The sequence below is a fragment of the Echiichthys vipera genome (genome assembly GCF_963691815.1).
Source record: "Echiichthys vipera genome assembly, chromosome: 1".
Classification (NCBI taxonomy): Eukaryota; Metazoa; Chordata; class Actinopteri; order Perciformes; family Trachinidae; genus Echiichthys; species Echiichthys vipera.
In genome coordinates, this window is record NC_139826.1 from 12,043,766 (window position 1) to 12,069,545 (window position 25,780).

General features: G+C 40.2%; 1 protein-coding gene across 3 annotated transcripts; it reads right to left on the reverse strand.

Annotated features, from left to right (window-relative positions):
• Positions 1 to 6: 6 nt before the first annotated feature.
• LOC310945573 (aminopeptidase N-like) lies at positions 7 to 25,612 on the reverse strand. Of its 3 annotated transcripts, none has more exons than XM_083911707.1 (21): positions 25,335 to 25,612; positions 13,452 to 14,182; positions 13,167 to 13,309; positions 12,909 to 13,048; positions 12,198 to 12,324; positions 10,477 to 10,631; positions 9,923 to 10,036; positions 9,648 to 9,791; positions 9,271 to 9,336; positions 8,853 to 8,918; positions 8,036 to 8,238; positions 5,882 to 5,958; positions 5,629 to 5,762; positions 4,940 to 4,995; positions 4,709 to 4,856; positions 4,521 to 4,612; positions 4,272 to 4,382; positions 3,907 to 4,074; positions 1,231 to 1,371; positions 497 to 578; positions 7 to 354 (listed from the first exon to the last, which is right to left on the reverse strand). In XM_083911707.1, exons 2-21 carry the CDS (start codon positions 14,051 to 14,053, stop codon positions 202 to 204), a joined length of 2,922 nt encoding a protein of 973 aa, XP_083767833.1. In that variant the 5' UTR covers positions 14,054 to 14,182; positions 25,335 to 25,612; the 3' UTR covers positions 7 to 201. The 3 variants fall into 3 exon arrangements, with proteins under 3 accessions (XP_083767833.1, XP_083767834.1, XP_083767832.1); XM_083911708.1 differs by lacking the exon at positions 25,335 to 25,612 and adding an exon at positions 15,995 to 16,094 and having other exon boundaries at positions 8,036 to 8,211; XM_083911706.1 differs by lacking the exon at positions 25,335 to 25,612 and adding an exon at positions 15,995 to 16,094.
• Positions 25,613 to 25,780: the final 168 nt, after the last annotated feature.

The window sequence follows — 25,780 nt, forward strand, 5'->3', positions numbered from 1 at the left end:
CTAGAGTGACAGGAGTCCAACTTCTTTATTTATGTCATGATATATAGTGATACATATTGACATGATACACTGATCATCAGATGACCAGTGAGGTCTTTGTATGAGGCAGTCTTTGCGCAACTGTTACCAAGAAAATCAGCTGGCCATTAGTTGTTCCTGATGATAGTGATGTAATGAGCGGAATTTGAGTGTCTAAGCGTCTCATGATGACTCCTCAGTAAACCACTTCAGCACATGGGCTTTGTTCTCTGTCACCCACTTAATGTTGGCTGTGGTCTTCTCTATAGCCTGCTCCAAGGCCATGGTGGCTGAGCCGAAACCAACATGGAGGTTGTCTTCTTTGAATTTCCTCAGCTGCAGGGAGACACACACACACACACACACAGACAATAAAAAAATGAAAAGCTGAATTATTGCATAAGTTGTCTTTCTTTTGCTCTAAATACCCATTGTATGTGTGTATTTCATTGTGGTTGTGGCTGTGTGGGCTGCATACCTCCTGTAACTCAAACTCTGTAGAGAATCTCTTTGTGATACCACTGACAAGATTAGAGAAAGAAAATGATCCTCTTCCATACCTGATAAAGAAAAGAAAGATGCTGTACGCTTTTAATGCGTAGTGATATAATGATGGTGATAAGCAGAAGAAAATTGTGAATATCCTGCTGTTGACCTTGTTGAACATCTGTCTGGGAAAACACCAGATAAATATCCCTGTAAACAGGAAGGTCTGCAGATAAAGTCTGGTGGTGTTTAGACATGTGTGAAGGCTCAGTGCCACAGCGATAGCTACAAATCAGCACTTTATATATGGTTGTTATGCATTATTGTTAAAGACTCTTGACCATTTTGCAAGCTAACTACTGTATATCTAGGGCAGGCTTGAAGAAAAGCATGCACACTCAGCAAACTTGCACCGTGTGCACTGCAATTGGAGTGAGGTAAATTTCTACCTAGAATTTCTCAGCATTTTCAACTTTTACACTCTCACTCTCTCTCTCTCTCTCTCTCTCTCTCACACACACACACACACACACACGCACACACACACGCGCACACACACACACACACACACACACACACACACACACACACACACACACACAAACACATACACACACACACACACAGTTGGGAGCTGTGTTTTCTGTGAATGGTATTCTTCTGGCCTAAATTCAGTCCTTGAGAGTGTTTTTCCAACAGACGCTCCAGTAAAGAGTGAGCTCTTACTGCTGGAAAATGTAGCTCCATCTGGCTCTGACAAAGTTCCAGGCAAGGGGCATCCCCACGACGTTTCTGGCGATGTACTGGATGGTAGAGGTGGCGTCTTGCTTGCGGATTTTAGTTGGGTCTAGGGTGTACTCCAGATACCTGGCTCAACCAAAACATGTTCTTATGAATAAATCATTTTCAAAACCCTTGCTAATAAACTTATTACAGATTAAGAGAAGATCATTGAATATCTTAAACATTGAGAGCATTTAAAAAGGGTGACGCGGTTGTTACCATAAGGTTTTCTTATAAAAAGAGTTAAGTCAGTTGAGCTTTAAAGCTGTACTCAGACTGAAAATGCAAAGCTCTTAGTGGCACACATTAAGGTGAAGATTGGTTTGTCCTAGAAGAAAAAATTTAAACTGTTGAGTTCTTAGATCGGCTTAAGGCTACATCCACACTACTATGTTTTCATTAAAAAAAAAAAAAAAGCATTTTGGGACTGTATCATAAATGATCTCTGTCCATATTAGCACACATGATAAAGCATACAACATGACCATTTGCGTACACTAGGAATGTGTATACAGGAACCAGATTGTCTAATGTTACATATAAGTAAAAAATAATAAGAGTTTAAAATACAGAGGCAGAACTGCAATGGCCATGATAAGGTTGGACTGTTACTGAAAGGAGCTCATCAGTATGCTACCTCTCTGAGGCTAAGCCTGTAAAGGCAGAACACATACATTAGAGTCATTGCACAGCAAATATGTTGATACTTTGTCATGGTGATGGCAAAGGAGTACCCACACAGGGATGAAATCACAAAGGCATGTAGGGCTAGCTAACTGCTAAGACTGGCTGACGTGGGTTTCTGCCTGATCATTTCCAAAGGTATCCATTTCCGCCCGTCTAGATTAAAGCGCCACCTCAGAGTTTTCAAACTCTGGGTGTGGCAGCTGCATTTCCAAACATCTCCATTTTAGGGGCTTGAAAACGCTGACATAGTAGTGTAGATGCAAGGCGCAAATGTAGCAAAAGTTATGTATTTTAAAATGAAAATAATTTAGTATGGATGTAGCCTCAGTCTGAGCTGTCACACAATCACACATAGTTGTTGTGTATGCTGCTAGCTATAGTTGATATTTGTACAGAGTAATTAATTAGGTGAATATACACTGCACAGTCCAGCAGTCAAATTTTGAGTGACGCAAGGCATTCAGCTATGACCATTAGCTTATGGTGGCTAACATTAGCCAATGCTAGCAAATATAATGTAAGTATTGCTATGAACTTGACATTACTGAGTCGGATTGATTTGATTTCATGACTCTTTTCGTCCTGTGCTGTTTTGACAGTGGGATGTAACTGCAGGCGGGCCTCTGGGACCTCATCTCCTAGACACATAAGAGTGCACCTGACTCAGAATTCAGATTTGAACGTTCCCTTTTGTCGCCCTTTTACTCTCAGAAGTTGGAAGTTCCGGATTTCCGAGTATAAGTGAACGTAGCATTACTGTCGGGTACTAGCTCCAGCTCGGCAGACCAATGGCTGCTGACCAAGGCAACGCATTTGCATTTAGGGAGGGAATGTCACCAGAGACACACAGATGGTAATTCTCAGGAAAGAGGCAACTACAAGCGCTTTCATTAGTGGGTCAAATGATCAATCATCATTATTTAACCCACTTTTTGATACTGTAGACAATAACTTAAAACACAATTAGTTATATGAAAATCTTGCGGATTATGTCTGACAGCGTGCTCACACTATCCTTTTGGCCGCGGCCAAAACCGGTTTTTCAGCTAAAGTCTAGTACCTTTAAGTAGTGTGAGCGCACCCGCTCCGCGCTCAACTGGGGCCAGCTGGGCCGCCACGGCCCACTTGAAAGAGGTGGGCTTTAGCGGAGCCGTTTGCACATGTACGAGCACGAGCGTGCGCACGTGTACGAGCACGAGCACGAGCACGAGCCCTACGGCAGTAGCGTTATGTCCGCCTGTTCGGACATGTAAATAGAAGGACGGACCATGCGCGGACATTTAACAACAACAACAATGGTGGTGAAAGGTTCACGTTGTGTTTACTGCAGATTTGGTCGGATGAAAATATTCAAAAACAGTTGACAAGACGCACAAAAACTCCGAGGTCTATGGAAAGATTTGTAAACAAATCCACACACACGCGATCAATGCGTGTGACGTGTTACGGCTTGAAGGCGTATGGACAGCAAGAAGTATTGGCCGAGACCCTGGTAGTGTGAGTACAAACGGGGCTGGGGCGCGGGGGGGAGAGGGAGGGGGGACAAGTACCCTAAAGTCCGGGTCTTGGTCCGGGAGGATAGTGTGAGCGCGCCCTTAAAGTCTTAAAGCACATTACAAAAAAACAAATCCTTGGCAAAAGCTTATGCTTTTTAGCATAAATTACAGTTTCACTTTAAATAATTCTAGAGGAAAACAATTGGCAAATAGCCACAGTCTTGTTTTGGAACAAAATTTCAGATCAAAGTAAAAGGGCCTAACATATCAAGTTAATTTAATTATAATCTACCGTATTAGTGTATTTTAAAGTATACAGCAAAAAAATGGTCTGCAGGAGAGATAAAAGTTCTCCACTCTTACATAACTGTAACTGTTACAGTGTTGAACATTAGTAGAGTACGAGAATATTCGTAAATATGGATGCCCCACATACCTGTTCAAAAGCCAAGGTGCTTTGGTGCAGGCCATGGCTGACCTGAGCCTGGCAGCTTCAGCTGCCAAAGTGGCGTTCTTGAACATTCTCCAGGCAAAGTCCCATTCCTCCACACCGCCGTAGGCTATGGCCCCGCAGTAAACTGTGCTTTTCAAGTTGGGATGGATCCTAGTAAACATCAAGGTACAGTAGATTAGACTAAAATACATACAATGTACATACATACATTGATAGATAGCTAGAGCTAAAGTTAGTACAGTTGTTTCACTGGTTGTCTCGGGCAAATTAATACAGATTGCACAAACAGTTCATAAGTCAAATTTGTGAGAATAAACATGAAAATGCAGACTTCAACTGCTGCTTACGGGTTGTGATGTGGACTTTCCATCCACTGTCTGTACCAGCTTTTGATCAGCTCCCTACAACCCACCACACCCATATTGCAGGCTGTTCCAATAGCATTGATCTGGTTATACCTGAGAAGGGAGATGGGGAAAACTGTAATATAGCATGGCAATACCCAACATGTGTGAAAAATTAACAAGCCAAATGAAATATTGCATTGTACTAAATTACTTCACCAAATGTTTTGCTCTGGTATTGAAATTCCTTACTGGTCAGTGTGTCCTGTAGGTACTTTGGTCCAGTTAGCTGTAATTTTCTTGAAGTGCTCAAAAAGTGGTTGGATTTGTTTCTTGAGGTATGACTAAAATAAAAATCAGCAATAGTATTTATGTCCAGTTGTTTTACACTTTTCCCTTATACACCTCCTCCAGCATTGGTATTCATGGTAAGTATTAACCTGTAAAGCTCCATAGACCTCAGTGCGGTCAAACATGAGGTTGTAGTAGTCCAGGTTTCTTAGCGCTGACTCCCAGGGGATGTAGTCTCTTTCCTTGGACAGGTATTTGGTTGTTCTCAGGGCCAATGTTGTATTGATTATTTTGGCTCTACACAAAGGGAACAAATCCTTGGCAAATTTTGAAGACATACAATTTATCGAGGATGTAATATTTTACTAATTTTCCTTTACCTTGCTAGGTTGAACGCATCATCAATAATCTGTGCTCTGTTGATGACTGATAAGGCCTGAAAGAAATGCACAAACTTGTAGGCCTACATGTTCACATTCACATGCACACGCAACCAAACCCACATGATGGAGTAAACAGAACAGCAGCTACTTTACTGGTGCCAAAGGCCAAGATAACTTTGTTCTTTTCTCATACAAATTGGTGTCTGCAGTTTCAGAAACCACATTGGATAAGAGACCATACTCTGGGACTTTCTGAAAATGTAGTAGTAAGAATGAAATTTGTCAAAACCAGCACATTCCTGATTAAACACAACTTAGAAAAACTCTGAAACCCACATGTGTGTAACAGGAAGGGGCAACAAATGAACAGTTAAACTGAATAAAATCTAAATGTGTTTCATAGAGCAGTTTTATTTCATCCAGACTTTGCCCTCTGGCAGCCTCCCTACTGATTCTCCTGAGCCATCAAAATGTGTATTGTTTATCAGCGAAGTGTGCCATTGTACCAAAATCCATATATATATATACCTACTTTTAAGTTAGAATGACAAAGACTCTTAGATTTGACTTAAGCCAACAACCGTCATGAAAATGCATACAGCTTAATAATTTCTACACTCATCTAAAAGTGGAAATACAGCACAAACAATGACACTGCATGGATTGAAAAACGTAATGTCACTCACCTGATGGTTAGTGTTGAGCAATGAGAGCAGACGATCCCAGTTGTCAAGATCATAGTTCACTCTAAAGTACCCAGATACATTGGTGTTTGCCAGCACCCAGTTGTCTCCTGACACTCTCATTGGAATGTGTGTGTCTGGTGAAAAATATTAAAGAAATTAGTGTAAAATATCAACACAATGATCAATAGTTGAGTCCACTGATCTGGCAGGAATTATGTTATGTTCTTCTAGGATAGAGCAGTGGATGTTATACCTGTCTCTTGAAGGAGCCAGTATTGTTGCTGCTCCACACCTGTCTTAATCCATTTTACCGGGACAAACCACATGTAACTGAACAGAAACATGGACAAAGGCAGTGAGTGAAAACTTTGGAACAATTATGCTCTCAGCTTGGCTCTAGGGATGGTAATGTCAGGCTATTCATAAATCCCTCTGACTTTAGTAATCTCCTGACTTTTAGGTTTGAGTGAAATGTTTCAACAGTCATAATAATTGGTGATCCTCGTATACTCTTCATCAAAATTAAACATAAGAATACCCTACTTTGTTTTAGAAGCAATATTCCCATCAGCCTGAGTTGTACTTCTTGTTTTGTGCCCAGTATTAAATGATAGAATACTAACAAACTTTTAGGGTCTACTCACACTTACCATTTGTATCAGTGGTAAGGGGGAGTGTTATCTGCAGATTTGATCAGATGAAAATATTCAAAAACAGTTGCACAAAACCTGTCCGAAACTTTCAATCCGGCTTTCGAACCCACCACTGCACTGAAACAGCTCTACTCAAAGTCACCAACAACCTGGTACTCTCCTCTGACTTCGGCTCCCTCACCATTCTCCTCCTCCTCAACCTCAGTGCTGCCTTTGACACCTTCAATCACTCCATCCTCCTCAGCCGTTTGCAATCCATACGCATCATTGACTCCGCCCTCTCCTGGTTCATCTCTTACCTGTCTGAAAGATCCATCAACAACCACAAATCCAACATCCTCCCTGTCTCACACGAAGTCCCTCAGCCGCCAAAACACTCATCCACGCCTTCATCACCTCCAGACTCGACTCCTGCAACAGCATCCTTTATGGCCTCCCCTCCACTGCACTTCAAAAACTGCAATATGTACAAAACTCGACAGCCCGACTGCTCACTCTCTCCCCCTCCAGAGCACACATCACTCCCATCCTCCGTCAGCTTCACTGGATTAGCATACAACAACGTATCAACTTCAAGATCCTCCTCATCGCCTACAAAGCCCTAAACAGCCTTGCACCCTCATACCTGACTGATCTCCTCTATCGTCACTCCCCCACTCGCCGACTCTGTTCCGCTGACGCCTACCTCCTCACCCCCATCATCAAAACCAAATAACGCACCCTGGGGGACTGAGCCCTTGCCATCGCCGACCCTACCCTCTGGAACTCCCTTCCCCTCGCCATCAGGAACTCAGAAACACTCCCATCCTTCAAGAGTCAGCTTAAATCCCATCTCTTCAGGATCACCTACAACAACTATAATCCACCATCTTTTTTTCTATTAATGTGATGTTCTTTTGTTCTAGTGAAGTTTAACATGCTTCCTGTTCTTTTTATGCGTAAAGCGTCTTTGAGTACTGAGAAAAGCGCTATATAAAGTTGATCTATTATTATCATTATTATTAAAAACTCTGAGAAGTGATGATGTTTAAGCAAGATGCAATCAAGCTGAGGCTTGGATCATTTCAAGTGTTGCGAATACAGGTTGGGCCTGGGCTGTGGGGGAGGAGGAAGTGGAGACAATTACTCTTAAGCATGCCGCAGATCATCTGGACCAAGTGTGAGTGCGCACCTGCTTCACATTGGCATGTTAGCATTGTTATTCTGAGCATGTTAGCATTCCCATGTGTGCTAAGGTGTCCAGATGTATGAAATGAAAACGAGGGACATTTCCAGTTAGGAAATCAATATATCATTAAAATGTCAAATGTTATCATCTATGGAATAAAAATGGGCATAACTCTGGTTTTATGTATTTTGACCATGGTAACTATTATAAATGAATTAGCACAAAGCAATTGAGATGTCAACTGGTAGGCTCTGCTGCCGAGTCTTTTTTGGCATGTAAAATAATATTTAACTTTGCACACACAGTTAAAATCAGTTAAAATGACCCTGGAAAACAGGAACGCCTAATGTTAGCATTTAGCTTGAAGCACTGCTGTGCCTAGATATAGCCTCACACAGCTTTTGTTGAGATATATAATATGTACAAATACTATGATTCCAAAACATAGAGCAATTTTCTTTGTGCTTAAGCAGGTAGTGATTGTTACAGCCGTTGTTAGAGTTAGAGTGGACATTCATCCCATGAAGGAATCTCTCCATTTATTGACTACACTGCACTCACAGGTTAAGGTAAAACTGATTCCTACTTGAACTGAGAGGGCCTCTCCACTACAGAGTCTGGATCCAACAGGAAGTGTTTCTGGGTGATACTTCCTGTCCGGGTGTCAATAGTGACCACTGGGAAGCCCATCTGAAGAGTCCAGCGGTTCATGATGTTGTGGACGGTGTGAGGAATATGCATTCCTGCTGTGTTTTCAACCGCCTGACGACAAATAGAGAGTTGCAGGAACTTAAGAAGAGAAACACACACCCAGGGAGCCATTGCCAATGTAATCTAGCACAACCAGACCATTCACATTCCCTGGGTGTCAAATAAGCAACGCTTTGTCATGGCCCTCTGCGTTTGATACAGATAGTCAGTAGCATCTGTGTGCTTTTAGAAGTAAGAGTTACCAAGTCTGTGTGGGGAGGAGATCGGGGGTATTATTTATCATGTATACAGTGAATATAAATAACCTGATTTGTCTTTGCTCATGTAAACACCATATCCAGAGAATAAGCATAACTGGGGTAAGCCTCATAAATAGGATATTCATGTCCATGTAAACACACTCAGTGTAATTAGATTAGAAACATATTTATTTCAACCACACTGAAATCTTTTCCAAACTCTAACCAAGTGGTTTTGTTGCATAATCATAACAAAGTAGTTTTGTTGGAATTCACAGTGTTAACCATGTGCTCCCTTTGTTTAAAACAGCATCTGTAGTAAAGTGTCACAGTTTGATGTGCAGGGCTACCCAGTGAGTTGACAAGTGAGATCAAAGGGTCCTAAAAAACATTGGTACGAGAACGGGTGGGTACAACACTTTTTTGACTGTGAAGTCTTTTAACTGAACTGACCTGCTGGAGATGGTCCCACAAGTCTGTATACACTGTGTTGCTGAAGGCAAATTCATTCAGGTAAGACTGAGAAGAGAAAGCAGTTATGAACAATAGGTCGAGTATCAGAAACTGTTAAGATGTTAAAGCTGCATTATGCTGTATGTTATGATGTACATCGTGTTATTAATCATTCTAGTCTTGCATTGCCATTGTTCACACACACACACACACGCATACACGCATACACACACACACACACACACACACACGCATACACGCATACACACACACACACACACACACACAAACAAACACACACTAACACACACACACACACACACACACACACACACACACACACACACACACACACACACACATAAAGAGCGGCAGTAGTTTTTAAGTGATGGGGCCTTAAAGGAGAATGAATACTCACACTGATTCCTTTGGCAAACACAGGCTCAGTGAGAAACTCTGACAACATCCTGAGCACCGCCGCTCCCTAACACCAACAAAGAGAAACCATATGAGAGGATATTCCATCCATTATATTAAAACAATGTTTCCCTGGTGGGCGGACATGGTCCCTGATTCAGGAAATGTCAATGGATGAATGGAAGATAAAAGAAAAAACTAAAAAGCCAGAAACATTCCTGTCACAAATGTGTTATAGTTTTTTTTGGTATTGGTTCTGAATGTATTTTTTTCAATTTTTGAAGCTACTTACTAAAACAAAAAAAAATTATTATGTTCATCTACATTATCTATAATACTTTTGAGAATCCTGTATACATTTTTGTCAGAGGAGCAGACCTTGCTGTAGGAGATGGTGTCGAACATCTCGCTGATCTGAGCAGGGGTAGTGACCTCGTCTTCTTGACGGGACAGCGGGTGGGAGGAAGCCAGGGCATCCACAGCAAACACCTTGTGCATGTCATTAATTATGATCTGGTCTTTCTGCAGCCAAGAAGAGAAGAGTTAGGACAGGTGTTCTTACCCAACCATGCCCGTGAGATGTCATTGATCCATGAATCCATGAATGATTTGTCAAGGATCTCTGTCTTTGAACGTACAAGCACGTCTCTTACCATGTTCCAGGTGGGCTCAGCATAGTCAGCTCCGAGGTACTCCACATATGATGCAAAGCCTTCATTCAACCACAGGTCATTCCACCATCGCGTAGTCACCAGGTTGCCAAACCACTAAAAAAAACACTTGCCACAGTAACCATTAATGCCTACAAGTACATTCTCGGGAAACTAATGTTCTCCTGTTGCTGTCTAACAGATTTTGGCCAGCATTTCCATTGAAATTCAACTCCAAGAACTATAAAAACTGAATAAGCAGGGGGTTAAGAAAACCCCCAACCACAGAATTTCACATCACTTATTCAAGGCTTTTAAATACATCACAAAGGGAGCAAATTAATGTGTCCCCAGATGATGATCTGTCATCTGCCTTTGCCAAGGGAAGTTGAGTGCTTTGGCTAAATGCTTGTTTACAATTTTATTATTCTTGAAAATAAAGTTGAGATTGAGTTTGCACAAAAATGTATGTCCTGATTGTAAACTCCTTTTCTAACTTCTCTTCTTCTCCAGTGCTGATGTGATGGCAGAATTTTGGCAGTAATAATATGGCCTACCATGTGCGCAAGTTCATGGGAGATGACAGTTGTAATTCTTTCTTTGTTTGCAGTGGAAGATATGATGGGGTCATAGAGCAGGGCTGTCTCCCTGTATGTGACCAGACCCCAGTTCTCCATTGCCCCAGCATTGAAGTCAGGCAGAGCGATCTGATCTAAAGGGGGACAAGGACATCAGAAATATCTAAGAAATGGACAATGACAGTGTGCACTAAAGCCTTAATGTGACCAATTTCCCTGTGAATGGACAGAATGTGACACCAAACAATAAAAAACATCGAGCATTTTAATGTAAGCTTTCATATCAAACATTATCCAGATATTTTACATATGAAAAAAGAGAAGAAAGGTGAGGTTGAAATGCTCTTGAATTGATGAATTCACCAGTGGGACTTATTGGTCTTTTGAAGGCACTGAAATCATCGTTAATGAAGTATATGTTTGCTGGAAACCAAGGTTTTTAAATGGAGTTTGACACAACAGAGAGAATAGAGAATATTTAGGATAACATTTGTGATGTGTTATCTGGTCTGATTTTTGCTTTTAGCTGGTGGTTCTAGGGATGGCAATGTCTGTAAGTCACAGTCAGTTGGTTGATTGGCCAGTCCACCACTTTGATCCAGACTGGCATATAAGACATTCATGTTCCCCGGAGGAGGAATCCTAATGACTTTGCTGATCCCCTGACTTTTCTTCTACTGCCACCATGAGGTTGACATGTTTGGTTGTGAGTGAAATGTCTCATCAGCTATTGGATGGATTGTCAGGTCCGCCTTGCAAATTTGCATTTATTTCTTTCCTTCTCTGCCTGTGATTAACTAGAACTTGTTTCCTCTCTTGTTTAGCTTGATAAGGTTTAGGCATGTGAAGTGAGAATGGTTAAAGTTAGAGAATACCAGTGTAAGCCAATCAGAGGCAGAGTATGGTGGGGCATGCTTTCTCCATCCTAGGAAAAGAGACATTGTTTCATCCTTTGGATGAATCGTGATAATTTTCTCAAATCCATCATTTTCTATACAGCCATCATTAAGTTACATTTTTACTTTGATTTAGGACCAACTGCAAAACTAATACCATTCCCATCAGACTAAGCTGTGTGTAGTGCTAATCAGCATGCTGTTATGTAATGTTAGCATTATATAACATGCTGTAATAGTGTGATCGTTGTTCTGTCGTAACTGTGGAGGCATTATCAGTGCAGGGTCCAAGACAAATTTCTCTACAGGGATAATAAAGTATATCGTATCATATTGTATCGTATCGTATCGCATTGCATCGCATCACATCGCATCACATCGCATCGCATCGCATCGCATCACATCGCATCGCATCGCATCGTGACACACTAAACTAAGAGGGTAAATACGTTTAACATCACTAAACACTAGCATGTTAACATCTTCATTGCGAACATGCTATCATGCTGATATTTTACCTCAAAGCACTCTTGTATATAAGTACTGCCTCACAGAGCATCTTAGTCTTGTTGATTCACTACTACTGGTTCCTTTATATTGTTGATCCACAATGCAAAACATTTTCTACCTACTGGTCCTTGTGAAGACTGGTTAAAATGTCCAAGAGCAAATGTGCAAAGCGTGCACATAATGCACAAAAAGCGGTTCTTTTCAATTCAATGGAAAGACTGAATTCTTGGCTAAGTGAGATAAAGGAAATGAGATTCGTATTTCTATCTTCACATTGAAGCGGATTTGACCTACCCGACTTGGAGAGCGGATATGTTGCGTTGTAGTAGTGCTCATAAAACTGAAGTATCGGCCCTGTAATGTTGAGAGCATAGTCACCCTGCCTGTCCTCTATGGCTTTTCTTCGAGCCCAGATCCGGATCTGCAAAGAATTTGACAGCTTTAAGGCAAAAATGATGAATTTGAAAAAAGACTTTCTTTGTCCTCATTTTCTATTATTCTGGGGTCACAGGAATACATCTTAATCATGTGAATTGACCCTATATTATTATTAACACTGTTGTTTGACTGGGTACTGTTTATAAAATTACAATACCAGTACTAATACCAGTACTCTTAAAGTGATACGTGTGCCAATAGAGTACTTGAAATTATACCTTTTTTCTTATTAATTTAATACCCATCATGTGAATGGAAACTCGACACACTGAACTCAACTCCACCAAATACACCCTGCCCCCCTCATCACACCACACACGGTATGGGTTGTAGCTGCTTTAGTAGTGGACTGATTACACATCCTATTAAATCGGTGATTGGCTGCAAGCAAAATCATTCAAATAGTCATTTTTTTCGAGATCTGGGTAAAAAAAGGATTGAAAACAGGCATAGATTTTACAATAATCAGCCCTGGTTGTTTGCACTGCTTTTGCTTGATGATCCAATTAATTTGTATTCTAACTACACTGGTAATGTAAACAGATACATGGAATGAGAAATTCTTACCAAAAAATTGTTGTTTTGGGTTGATTGAATATTGACAAAGTCACTGACAATAAATGCCAGCAGATATGTGGACATTCTCTCTGTGGGCTCAAATGTAGTCACTCTGACAGGCACGCCTTCAATGACAGAGTCTGCAATGCCTGTTCAGGGAAGAAAAGGTTAGACTCTGATACTCTGTTATGCATTCATAGCACCTAGTTGCTAATTTTGTTATAACATGTCCAAGTTATTAATTATTTTTATGTCTCTTAGACGAACCAATTTCCCTGCCGTTAGACAGAGCCACAGTGTCTGGGTCGTGGATGATGGTCACAATGAAGACGGCTTTCATGGCTGGCTCGTCAAAGCAAGGGAAGGTTTTCCTGGCATACGTTGCTTGCATCTGCGAGGTAGCGACAACTCTACAAAATATTCCAATTAAACATTAACACAAAATAGACATCAACCAAGCGAAATACTCACCAAAACTAACATTGGAACCATGACAATTAAATCTTATAGTCAGGAGCACAATGATGGTACACCATTATGCTCTGTGCTTACTTCTTCACACCATTATCAGTGTATTCACTCCTGTAGAAGCCTTCCAGGTCATCTGCCAGCTCTCCCTGAAATTCACTGTAAAGTATATATAACGCTCCAACAGCTAGTTTGCTGCCTAGCTGAAGAACTAGATACTCCGTCTTCACAGCAAACCAAGACTTTTGTATAGTGGGCGCATTGGCTCCACTCAGGCCACTCAGCTTAGCATGGTAGCCAGAGAAGATGGTGAGGTTCAGCTTGTTGGCGTGGATGATGATGAGGTCTGTTTCCTTCACACATTTGAATACGACTTCTGAATGTCCAGTGAAGATGTACAGGTCGTCTGCGTTGGGCTTCAGCCGGGGCCACAGCGTGACTTTGTAGGAGACAGGAACAAGGGAGTCTGGAAGTCTGTAGCGGTCCCAGGGCTCCTTCGGGGTGAAGGGCGTGGTGAGAGGTGGCATGGTGGTGATGTCTGTTGCTCCAGTTCCAGGCTTGCCTCGATTCTTGGCCTTTTCCTTGTCGTAAGCTATGGAAAGCGCTAAAATTGTAAGCAGCGCAATGGCAGCCAGTACAAGCATCCCGAGGCCCACAGTTTTACTGACATAGTAGACTTTCCCCATGTCTGATTCAGGAGGGCAGAGAAGAACTCTGAGGGGTTTCAGTCTGTGTTAGTGCAGGACATCAGGTCTCTTCCCTCCTCAGTTAATAGTTGAGCTATTAACATGGCAAAAGAGACATTTTCTGAACAACTGTGGAGAAATAGAAAGATGAAAAGACCTCGTCATCTAGTCATATAGTCAGCAACTTACCGATTTGTAAATGTCAAGCAATGGTGCAAAATCAGTGTTCAAAACTGGCATTGTAGTTTTTATTGTTACTGTGTGCTTATTTAAAATTAATAAAACATTAACATTGGTACTTCATAAGATTTGAGATACCTTGTTTCTAGCAGCCTCTTTGGCAGTAAGATGTAACTCCAGCGAGCCTTTTTTTTTTCCGAGCCCTCGATCTTGTCAAGTCCACGGTCATTATGAGTGTTGGCTATTTTTTTTTGCTCTTTTGTAAACTTTATTGAAACACAGTCAACTCTCTACTTCCAGTCCGTCCCCCTATATGTTACCCTCTTAAATCCATATACACACACACATACCTATTACACAAGCCTCAGCCAGAAGTTGAGGTTGACAATTTCAGATTACAAGTAAATGCAGCATAACTGTTGGTGATGATCTGGGCCGACAGACCAACCGCTGTCAGCAGTGTCACTTACATGGCAACTTATTGACATCTAGCCCGGGAATGTCGCCACAGACACAAATATTGGACTACTCTGCAAAAGGGCAAGTGGAAGTGCTTTCATTAGTGGGTCATATGATCAGTCACCATTGTTATAACTCATTCTTTGATAGATAGTAACTTAACAGACATTTAAATAGATGAAAATCTATTTAGTAGTACAACTTTAAACCTCAGTCATTAATTTTCAATTATCTAAATACACATTACCAGCATCCTCAATTTGTCGTCATACTATTTAGTCACAACTGCTTTATGTAACATTGTTATTAACTATGACACTCCAGAGAATATGCAGAACTCCTACAATACCGTGCATTGCAAAGTCTTCGGTGCAGGGAAGCTCGTGGAAGAGTTATATGTGATCAGTGGTGTAAAGCAAGGCTGCCAGTCGTTACCATTTGCTTCAGTGTAGGAATTGGTGACAGCTGATGGATACACTGATTTATTTAGAATCAAATATACTTTATTTTGAACCTTTAAAAAAAATATATTGACAAACCAAAGTAGCTAATAATGATGGGGAACAATATTCAACATATTAACAATCCGTATCTGAAAACGAGTAAGCAATATGCTTGTCTACCTCTGGTCTATACTAATCTAATTCCTCAATATGTCACATAAACCACTCTCAGCCCCAGTGTCCCAACAACAGATCTATTATTTTCCTCCTCTTAATACATAATCAACATCTCTACCCAAGAATGTAAAAAAAAGAAATCCAATAACAACGTCACTATCAGCATGCTTAACATTCACCTGTCATTTCTGTCTGGCAAAAGTTATTCTTCATACCGGTGCTTTCCTTTTTGTTGTTCTCCCATTTCATATGTATTCAACTCAAAATAAATTGAAAAACCCATAAATTGTGAATAATTGTGGAATTGTGGATTAATTATAAGTGAATAATTGTCACTCCATGGTCTGAATTAACCCTCATGTTAAATTGTGCATTTGTATAGTAAATCATTTGTTGCTTAAGTTGTTGAAGACAGTTTTCAGGGTCAATTCTTTGTTCAGCTTCAGTATACTCCAAATGATCTATGTATGTATTCACGAGTTTCCAGTACCAGTTTTGTGTTGGATTTAATGATTTAAAATACGTCTTTACATGTATGAGCGTTTGACCCTGGAGATGTCACAGGTGACACTCAGTAGTTTATAAGAAATCATGGAAAGTAAAAGAGAATGAGACTGTTTAATCATAGTTAATCATCATACAAAAGATGGTTATTGCCAGTAGAGATAGTAGTTAGTCCTACCTCCACAATCCATTAGTCCACGCAGGTCATTAACCTGTTCAGTTCATTGATGTCCCTTAAGACAAGGACTTTTACTGCCTCTGGTGTCGATCCATTCAACTTACTACAGTCTAGAACCTATGACAGTAGGTTACATGACACTCCCCATTTGTTTCCTTCCTTGTCTGAGGAGCGCATACCCTTTTGTTGTTGAACTGGATTAAAAGTGCTGGTGACGCACCACTTGTTGGGCAGGTTGTCAAAGGCTTCAATGTTACTGCTGTCAACCAAAATTGCCCTTACTTTTCAAGAAGCTGTTCAACGCAGTGGTGGCCTGTTTCAAGAGCTAATGTGGGGCCAGTAAAGAGAGAGAGAGAGCTGGGCAGCTAATAAAAGCATAAAAAAGGGGGTGAATTCTTTAATTCTTGCATGTCAGTCAGGAGCCCTTGGGAAGCTGGGACCCATTTCAATTGAAACGGGTGAAAAAAGGCCACCAGTGCTCCAATGTTTCTCGTTTTGGACTCGGAAACATCTGGCGGAGATATCCTCAGAGGCCGCAGCTGCCCTTGTATATAACTGCTGTCAGGTCTTCCTGCCGCTGATGATTAGAACATTCTTCTGGTAGTATTGCTCCATTCAAAGTGTTGTCTTTTTTCTTTTTTCATGTTTTTTTTAAGCGACTTCTGCCATCACTTCCATTATCCTCTTTGGTTGAACGACGAATGTTGTCAGCGTACACATAAAGTTGAGAGGTTTATGAATCTCTTACATCTCCTCAGGGTTGCAAGTTTCCTTGGCATTGACGCAAGCTTTAACACACAAGTGTTTAAACAAAGCATGCACAAGCCCTTATGATCTAAGCTTTGGGTGGAAAATAACCTAATAGTACTATTAGGCTTGTTTTTGTATTAATGTAGTACATCTGACATATATTATGCCTGGTATATTTTGAGGAAAGAGCAGGATTTGTATGAAAGCTAATGTTACAGATATAATAACCAGAATGAGTTTGTCAGTGCTCTTAACTTGTTCAGCAGGCAAACTGCATGTTAAAGTTATTTTTTTGAACATTGATTGTGTGAGTGTGGCTTAATTATCTCTTAAGCGGAAACCCGTCTATTGATTTATTCTCTTTTGTATTATTAGTCTGTCTTTCTTGTCTATAATTAGTGTTTATGTTGCAGTATATAGTAATTCATCTTTAATAAAACACTGACCAGCAGTGTGGACAATAGTCGCCATGACAATATCTGGATTGTTTTACAACTATGCATGTCCAGGAGCAAACGGACCATGTCACATTTGTACAGTAAGAAACAATTTGTTTAGAACGTAGATCACAGTGTGACATCATAAAACAGACTCTGGTTAATTACTTTCTTGATAAGCAGCATTTATGACTGATAATATAACTGATAAATCCCTGATATTCTTTGATGTTCCCAGCAGTCTGACATTTTTACGTACTCATACACTACAGACAATAAAGGTTATGATCTCCCTACAACAGCAATAAAATAAAGGCAATAGACCAGAGACAATCTTGCGATGGGATGGCATCAGGGCCGAAGCTGAATCAGGCCCAGGGCCTAGTGTTGGGGCAATGGCCCTACTTCTTACCCCCCTGCCTCCACCACCCTTGCTCGGACGACACCCATATATGAATTCTGCCTTCACTTCGATTTCAACACTAAGCTGTAACGTTTTGTGACTGTATCTTCCATGGTTGCGAAGCTATCGTAGTGACAAAATCTGTCCACAGACAGACGGACAGAATATTCTACTCAAAACTGACTCTGTGGTAGTTCCTGCTACAGTAGGTGTCTTCAGGATGATATTTTGCCATGATGCCACACACACACACACACACACACACACACACACACACACACACACACACACACACACACACACACACACACACACACACACACACACACACACGCACACACACACACACACACACAAGAAAACAACTGTGACAACAATACCAATGTCGCTGTTCAGAGGTGGATTAATGCACAGGCTGGCCTAGGGGACCCAGGTGTGCAGGGGCCCTGGATTGGCCAGATTTTATTTTTTTTAATTTACTACACTGGGGGGGCCCTTAGAAACATTTGAAAAAAATACGTCCCTGATTGAATATATATGGGACACATTTACCATGTGGCCGGGTTCATAAGGTCAGTTTTGTTGTCAAATGATACATCACTCACTGTTACTAGACAGTATAGCGGCAAAATGTCAGAAAGGAAATGAGCACGAAAAAGAAAAGCACAATGACTAAAAGAACAGCGAAAAATTGACAAGGTTGCAGACTCTTCTTCTGTTCTAGCTGTTTTTTTTCTGATAAATATGATTAATAATGTGGCCAAACAAACAGTAGCCTAGGGCCTAGCCTTGACCACCTTAATCCGCCACTGTTGCTGTTGCAGCTGGTAAAAATGTGATGGTAAACTGGTGGTTTCAAAGCAGCTCAGACTTAAAGGAGCCGTACTCAAAATACTGAAGAAATTAGGCTGTGATTTCCTCACAGACCATTCCCCAATACGTGAAATAGCAACGTTTTTTCACTGCCACATGCTCTAACATTCACACGCAGCTGGACGCAACCAAACAACTCGATCCCCTTTCACACATGCACTACAAACCTGAAATTATCTAGACATTAATCGGCAGGATTGTATGTGTGAATGCAAATATCCGATTCAGGCAGACCAGACTTTAAAGAGTAACCCTGCCAGCTGCCTAGTAGCCTACAAAGACTGGGTATTCTCTGAGTAGGCTCATGTGTGGGCACAGCACTTATTCCACGTATCCACAGAGTTTAATGGGGGCATCTTGATGACATTTATATCATGCTGAAGAAGGTTGATTTACACATAGACAGCAACAAAAATGTCTAACTGCAGAGACGACTTGATTCGGGAACCTCTGTCAGAAAGAACCGACATCAAAATCCAAACCGACATCAGACATTATTCAAAGAACAGCAAGAGACTCTGTTGTTAAAATTAAGAACCGGCTCTGTCGGAGCGGTGTAGTCCGTGTCATCTCCTACCCCCTGCACATTATACCCTCACCTAAACTAAACAGAGCATTTATTAATATGAATATGAGAACTTTATTGTCCACAAAGTGGAAATTTGTCTTTGATTTTACCATGTCATAAAAACATAAAATTTGTTATTTTATGTTTTGAGACAATATGCTCAACATACACATTCATATAAAAATACCCACATCTACTAAATACACAATATAAAAATATAAAAACAGTTTGGGATTACAACACACAGCGGGAAAGTGACTTTTTGCTACTACTAGTGCTGTGAACGTGAAGTACAGCTCCTTTAAGTTAAGACAAAGATAAATAAATCAAATAAATATAAAAAAGATTTTAACCAAAAAAGTCTTCCAACGAGTCACGGGTAAACCTTATTCTTCTGGTCTTTGTGGGAGACCAGCAGGTTGTTCCCCCTCTACTGTATATCAAAATCCCTTCACATTATCAGTAAGTGCAGAGGGATCAGCTGTGCAAATATCTGCTGGTACAGAGCAAACTGACACACAGAAAGAAAAAGAACAAGCTCAAATCATACGTTGCTCCTTAAAATCCTAACTGTGCAATTTCTGTCCAAGTTTCACATCCCTCCTTTCCTTCCTATGTGACAGCATGCACATGTGTTTCCTCTACAACACCATCATCTTATCACTGTGCCGTACATGTGGGAGTACATGAGAAACACCCAGAAACGTCAGCACATCTGTCAGAGCTTTTCAGAAGCACACGTGTTTTTCTCTAAATAGTTTTTTTTTTCATAATAATAATATTTTATGATATTCCTCATAAAAAATAGTTTGATAAGAAAAAATAAATATATATTGAATATATATATATATATATATATATTTAGTAACAGGGCTTATTTCATAGTTTTTTTTTATTTTCTTAAACTTAATGGTGAGCTTTAAAGTTCATTCTTGCACTTGGACCTTGACACTCCTCACGTAAGGACCTCCGAGTCATCTTCATAACACTGGAGCAAACACTATCTCCTGATGAAGACTTTGAGTTGTGGTTGAAAGTGTGCAAATCACGTTTTTCTTAATGATTTTGTAACATTTACAGTTGCAGACCTGCTCGGACCCACTCTCTAAGCTATAATATCTGTAGTCATAAACCTTAGTAAGTAATTACAACAGCACAGCTCAAGGCTGACAGGAAAGGAGGAAGAGACAAGAGAAAACATCAACAGCAAAGGGCCAAGGGTCAGAGTTAAACCCACGCTGCAGCAGTCTTTGTGTATGGTGTGCATCCTCTACCAGTTGACTTAGATGGTTCCCCATACCATTAAAAGCATACAGTACAATTTATAAATACTATAATAAAGACTCTAAAAAGTGTGCCTAAAGTAGTAATTTTTGGGGGTGAACAGCACATACAGTCTCGCATTAACACACCACTTTAAGATTAAGATTAACTGAACTGATAATAGTTAATCTACAACCCATGGTGTGCTGTGATAGTAATCTTAAAGGTGCCAGTAGATCAACTTTCTTATTACAGGAGCCTCAGTGTACCTCAGCTGACTGTCAGCCCACAGCAGTCATGTATTGTAGGTAATATCTGGGCGAGCGGGTTTGTCTGCCGTAGTCTCTCATGTTCCGTACGTACTAAACTGAACCACAACTATTTTTCTAATCCTAGCCAAGTCGCTTTGATGCCTAACCCTAACCGCCACCTTCTGAAGGCTAAAACTGGTCATGTAACGTTGGTGTTGCTGCCTAAGCCTGAGCGATACCAAAAGCAAACATCGTGGTCCACTTTTTTTTGCAGAACTTTTTGCACGATATCCTACGAACCCGTTGATGAGGATACGTGTAACAGAAAAACTGTCCAACCCAAGGAAATTTCCATCAAGCACATTTCCATATGATGGAACGATTTGGCCACAAAAACATAAAGTATCTGGTTTGAATATTTCACTCAGTGTTGACCTACAGTCAGTGGAGTGTTTAAACAAGAAATACTGTCAACTTAAAAACCATTAAGGTACCATTATAATAAATAGGAATCTTGCAGGTGGTAAAGGCAGAGCTCATATATTGCTTTGTGGTATAATATTATTTAGATTATTGATACAAAATATTCAGTACAGTACTTGAGTAATTGTACGTTGTACTTAATTCTACCTTAATTCCACATTCCACCACTGACAAGCAGGGTTTCAGTGCACTTCAAGGGTTGGTTTGTGTTTTTGTGAAAGAAGTGCCATCTCATGGTGACACCCCGCACTTGAAAGAATGGGTGTGGTTTCAGTGGAATCTGGATACGCACTGACAGGAAACAGGAGGGGGAAGTGCAGGTGCAGGCTGCATCTGTAGCTTTAGTTGGAGTGTAGCACTGTTTTTCTCCATCACGATTGGATTAAACAGCGGCCACATTTGGTTATGTGGGATAACAAACCCAATAACAATATGTCAGTTTCTTGAAAATGCATTTTTGTCATTTTACAGCTACGTTTAAAAAAAAAAAGTAATTACTGATCCAGTTAACAATTAAGATATATAACGGCCTTCTGAGGCAACTAGCAGGTAGAGTAGAGCCATACGCCTCATATCTAATGTAGTGATAACAACCGTTAATGCCCATTCAGACTGACAACATGTTATGTGTTAAGTTAAAGTTAAAGTTTGCATCACCCTAAGTGTCAGTACGATTTTATTTTGTATTTTTTGTGTGCATTTCCTGCCTTAGATTGGCGCTGCCTCAGAGTGGCGGCCGCAGCCAGACGCTTCTCATTCTGTGGATAGTTACTTTACAGACAATTAACTAGATGAAAGCAAGAGGGTTCCTGGTTTGAATCCCGACTGGGGCCCTTCTGTTTGGAGTTTGCATGTTGTCCCCGTGTCTGCGTGGGTTTTCTCCGGGTTCTCCGGTTTCCACCCACAATCCAGAGACATGAACGTGTTAGGTTAATTGATGACTCTAAAATTGCCCGTAGGTGTGAATGGTTGTCTGTCTCTGTTTGTCTCTACTGGCGTCCTGTCCACGGTGTACCCCGCCTCACGACCGATGTCAGCTGGGATCGGCTCCAGCCCCCCCGCGACCTCAACAGGGACAAGCGGTTGAAGATAAATAAAGATGAATGAAATCTTACAGAAGTCAACTGGTGGATGATACTACCCTATTCCTAAAAAACAGGCACTAATTCCAAAAGCTGTAAAAATCATCTCCCTCTTTTCAAAGGCATCAGGACTTTACTTGAATTGAAATAAATGTGATTGATGGCAATCCACAAACACCCTTTAACTCCTGTTGAAGGCATGCCAATGAAAAATGAAGTCAAATACCCTGGGATTACTATTTCCAAGAGAGAAAGCTTTGAAACTTTAAAAATATCTTAAGAATGAACATTTGGTTACAAAGGGAGTTATCAATATTCTGAAGAATTCTTCTCTCCAAAATAGAAGGCCTGTCAAGACTTATTACTCTCCAGATGTCCCTGATTTAATATAATTAGAACTATCAACCAAAACCATTTGAATTTTGTTTGGAAAACCAGACATCACTACATCAGAAAGGTATACACCATTAAATCGCCGGAGGAAGGCGGCCTGAATGCCCTTGATTTTGATTCCATGAATGGTTCCCTAAAACGAAATTCAATTTTATAAATACATTTATTTGGTTCAGTCTCCTTTCAAAAGTGTTCTTGGTGCTCTTGACTTTGAGTGACGTAAACCAACAAGTCCTTCATTGTTGGAAATGAATCTTTAAACATAATGTCTCCCCCCATAACACACCAATCTGGAACAACAGATGTATTAAAGTCATTGTACTTTAAAGGATGGATCAGGGGTAATGGTCTATTGAACATCTGATAGATGTTAGATCCCGCTGCATTCAGATACAAATACAGTCTAACATGCACTAGTAGGGACTACTGTTACGTAATGAGAGCTATTGTCCAAGCCCTTATTTGTGCTATCAGAGGGTCCTTTTTATACACAATGAGAGAACCCAGAATGTTTCCATTGTTTATCCATGATTTTTCTTTTGTCAACTAAGAAATGTAGCAATACAAGATCTGTGCTTTCCAAAGAATGCTTTCCTTTCCCTTTAAAAAGAGAATATTTAATGGAAGATTACTCTACAGTGACCTCTAAAAGGATTAGCTGTGGATATATCACATTCCCCTTACCACCCAAAGCTAAAGAGGTGCACTTTAAACTAATGAATGATATTAAGAGTTTTTTTTACGTTTAATATTTAACATTGACCCAAATTAATGTACATTCTGTAATTCAGGAGTAGAAACAATGTTGTGTTTATTCTTATCTTCAGATACATCTCATTTATTCTGGGAGGACTTCTACAATGATGGATTTGGGATAATAATCGGAACATGCCAGCCCTGATTTATAGTAATATTAAATTTGGTTTGATTTTAGATGATAAAACAATAGAAATTTTGTTTAATTATTTGATAGTACTAGCTAACTAAGAATTATCCATTTTTGTAAACTTTTTAAGATTGATTAGACCCAAAAATGCTTCTTTTCTTTATGAATGTTTATCAGACCTTTCATTCAATCTGACCCCAGATAGAAATGATACAATTATTATTATTTTCATTGGCTTTCATTGTCTCTTATGCACTTTGTTTATGTTGCACTGTATTACTATTTTGCTCGGTTTCAAACTGTATAATTGTGAGCAATATTTTATGCTTGTAAAATTTGTATTGTGAAATCATCAGAACAAAAAAACATTTTTAAAAACTAATGTCTCACAAGCTAGCTTGTACATTGCTGTGTTTTGGTTGTTTTTTATTCTTGCAAATTTTGAGAAGAAGTTTGCAGAGACTTTTTTTCTACTGCATAATATTTTTAAGGTAAAACAATCAGATTAAGGTCTTTTTAACTCACTTTAGACAAAATGATGTTGGCTTTTCTCGGTTAATCACCTTGTCTGTTAGAAACATGTGACATAAATAATAGAAATTGCTATATTTTCATTAACAGTTCCAAATAAGGGTTGAGGTTGGGTTTGTCATGACATTTCTGACTATTAATACACTGATTATATACTGTATATACAGTATTAAGTCTTAAAATTACAGATCAGAAGGACTTCGCAGGTGCAGTCTGTGCTTTAAGTAAAAAATGATGTAATTGTTTTTCCAGAGTGAATCAAAATCAGTATGTGAAGTCAATAGCAGGGGTGACCAAAGTAGTGGTAATAAATCACCTAGATAAAAATCTGTTGGATAAATGCCCATGAGGCCAAGTAAATGAGAAATATAAGCCTAACAAATCACAAGCAACTTCTCCCTGCCAGTACAGATCAGGTAGTCTTGTGAGTGGGAATGTTTATCTTGGACGCACAAAATCAAATTTTTTCATGGGGTGAAGAATGACAACAAAAGAGCCATGTAACCGCCTCTATTTCACAGTGTGATTTTCACAGACTCTCGTCTTCGGTTCTCTGCAGGTAGGTTACTGTATTCTTATTGGTCAAAACCTGTGCACCTCCTTTTCCATCATATGATCAGAAATCCTGAAGTGCTCTGTATAATATGCACATGCATACGTGCTAGTGCCTTTTTTGGACATCAAAGTAGAAAGTAAAACTATTCTGCTTTTTACACAAGACTGTGAATTACTGGTGACCTCTGGGAAGGACTAAAAGGACATCTGCCGTCTTACTGTTATAACCACTCATTCTGTTTGCATCATTTGTCTCTTCTCTCAAACTTTTTACTGTCGTTTCAATCAGTTTCCCTGTTGGGGATCAATAACATCCATCGTATCTCAAGAATGTGAAGGTGAAATCCATACATGCTTTTGCAGTATCCTTCTACCTGCACATGAACCTGTAAGCTACACTATAAGATCCACTACACATGCTTCCGCCAGATGCGCAGAGTTTACATCCAATACAGCCCACACGGGATGCTGACAACCAATTGATCCACAGCATAGCCAAGAAGTCAAACTGGTACTTTTAATATACAATATATGTCCTATTACTGCATTGCACAAGTGTTATTTACTGTTGCATACTATTGAAAGTGTTACTAGCCTGATGTGAAATCCAAACAAGACGGACTGCAAGAAAACTGGCTGCTTTATGTAAACTTTAGAAGCCAATGATCTTAATTGATCTCTGATTTTCATAAACATGTGCTAGCAAGAATACTGCATTGATGCACCATTCGCAAACAGTCAGGGATGGACCTTTTTGTTGCAGACAAAGGCCGTTACACATCATTTGCCAACTTAAAAAGGAGTGACTTGGCATGCAGCATGTTGGATAAATTAACACATCAAACATGGGGAAAACAGTACATACCAAACCTTGTGTAGCTGAATGTCCACTGTGAGCTCTGATTTTAGTCTGCACGAGACAGAGAAGTTAAACTGGAATAATCCTGGCTGAAGTGAAACACTCTCTCAGTCTGCATCTGTGAGGGCGGCAGTTGGAGCTGCCACAGGTTTTCCAGGGGATGTAGGGAGGGAGCAACTCCCACAATTCCCCCCTCCAACAAAAAAATTTACTAAATTAGTGGGAGGGGGGGTGGCTGAAGGAACGCGGCTGTATCAACAAGACTTCTAACTCATTGTGGTTGAGAAAGAACTCGGTGCATATGATCCTCAGAGTTACAGAGCGTTCTGACCAGGTCGATACAAGTTTCACATAATGGCAGGAGACCACAACCTGGTGACTCAGCCGACCTGCTGACAAAGTCAAAATTCGATGTCGCAAGAGTTGGTTTACAACAAAGCACAGCCAGAGGG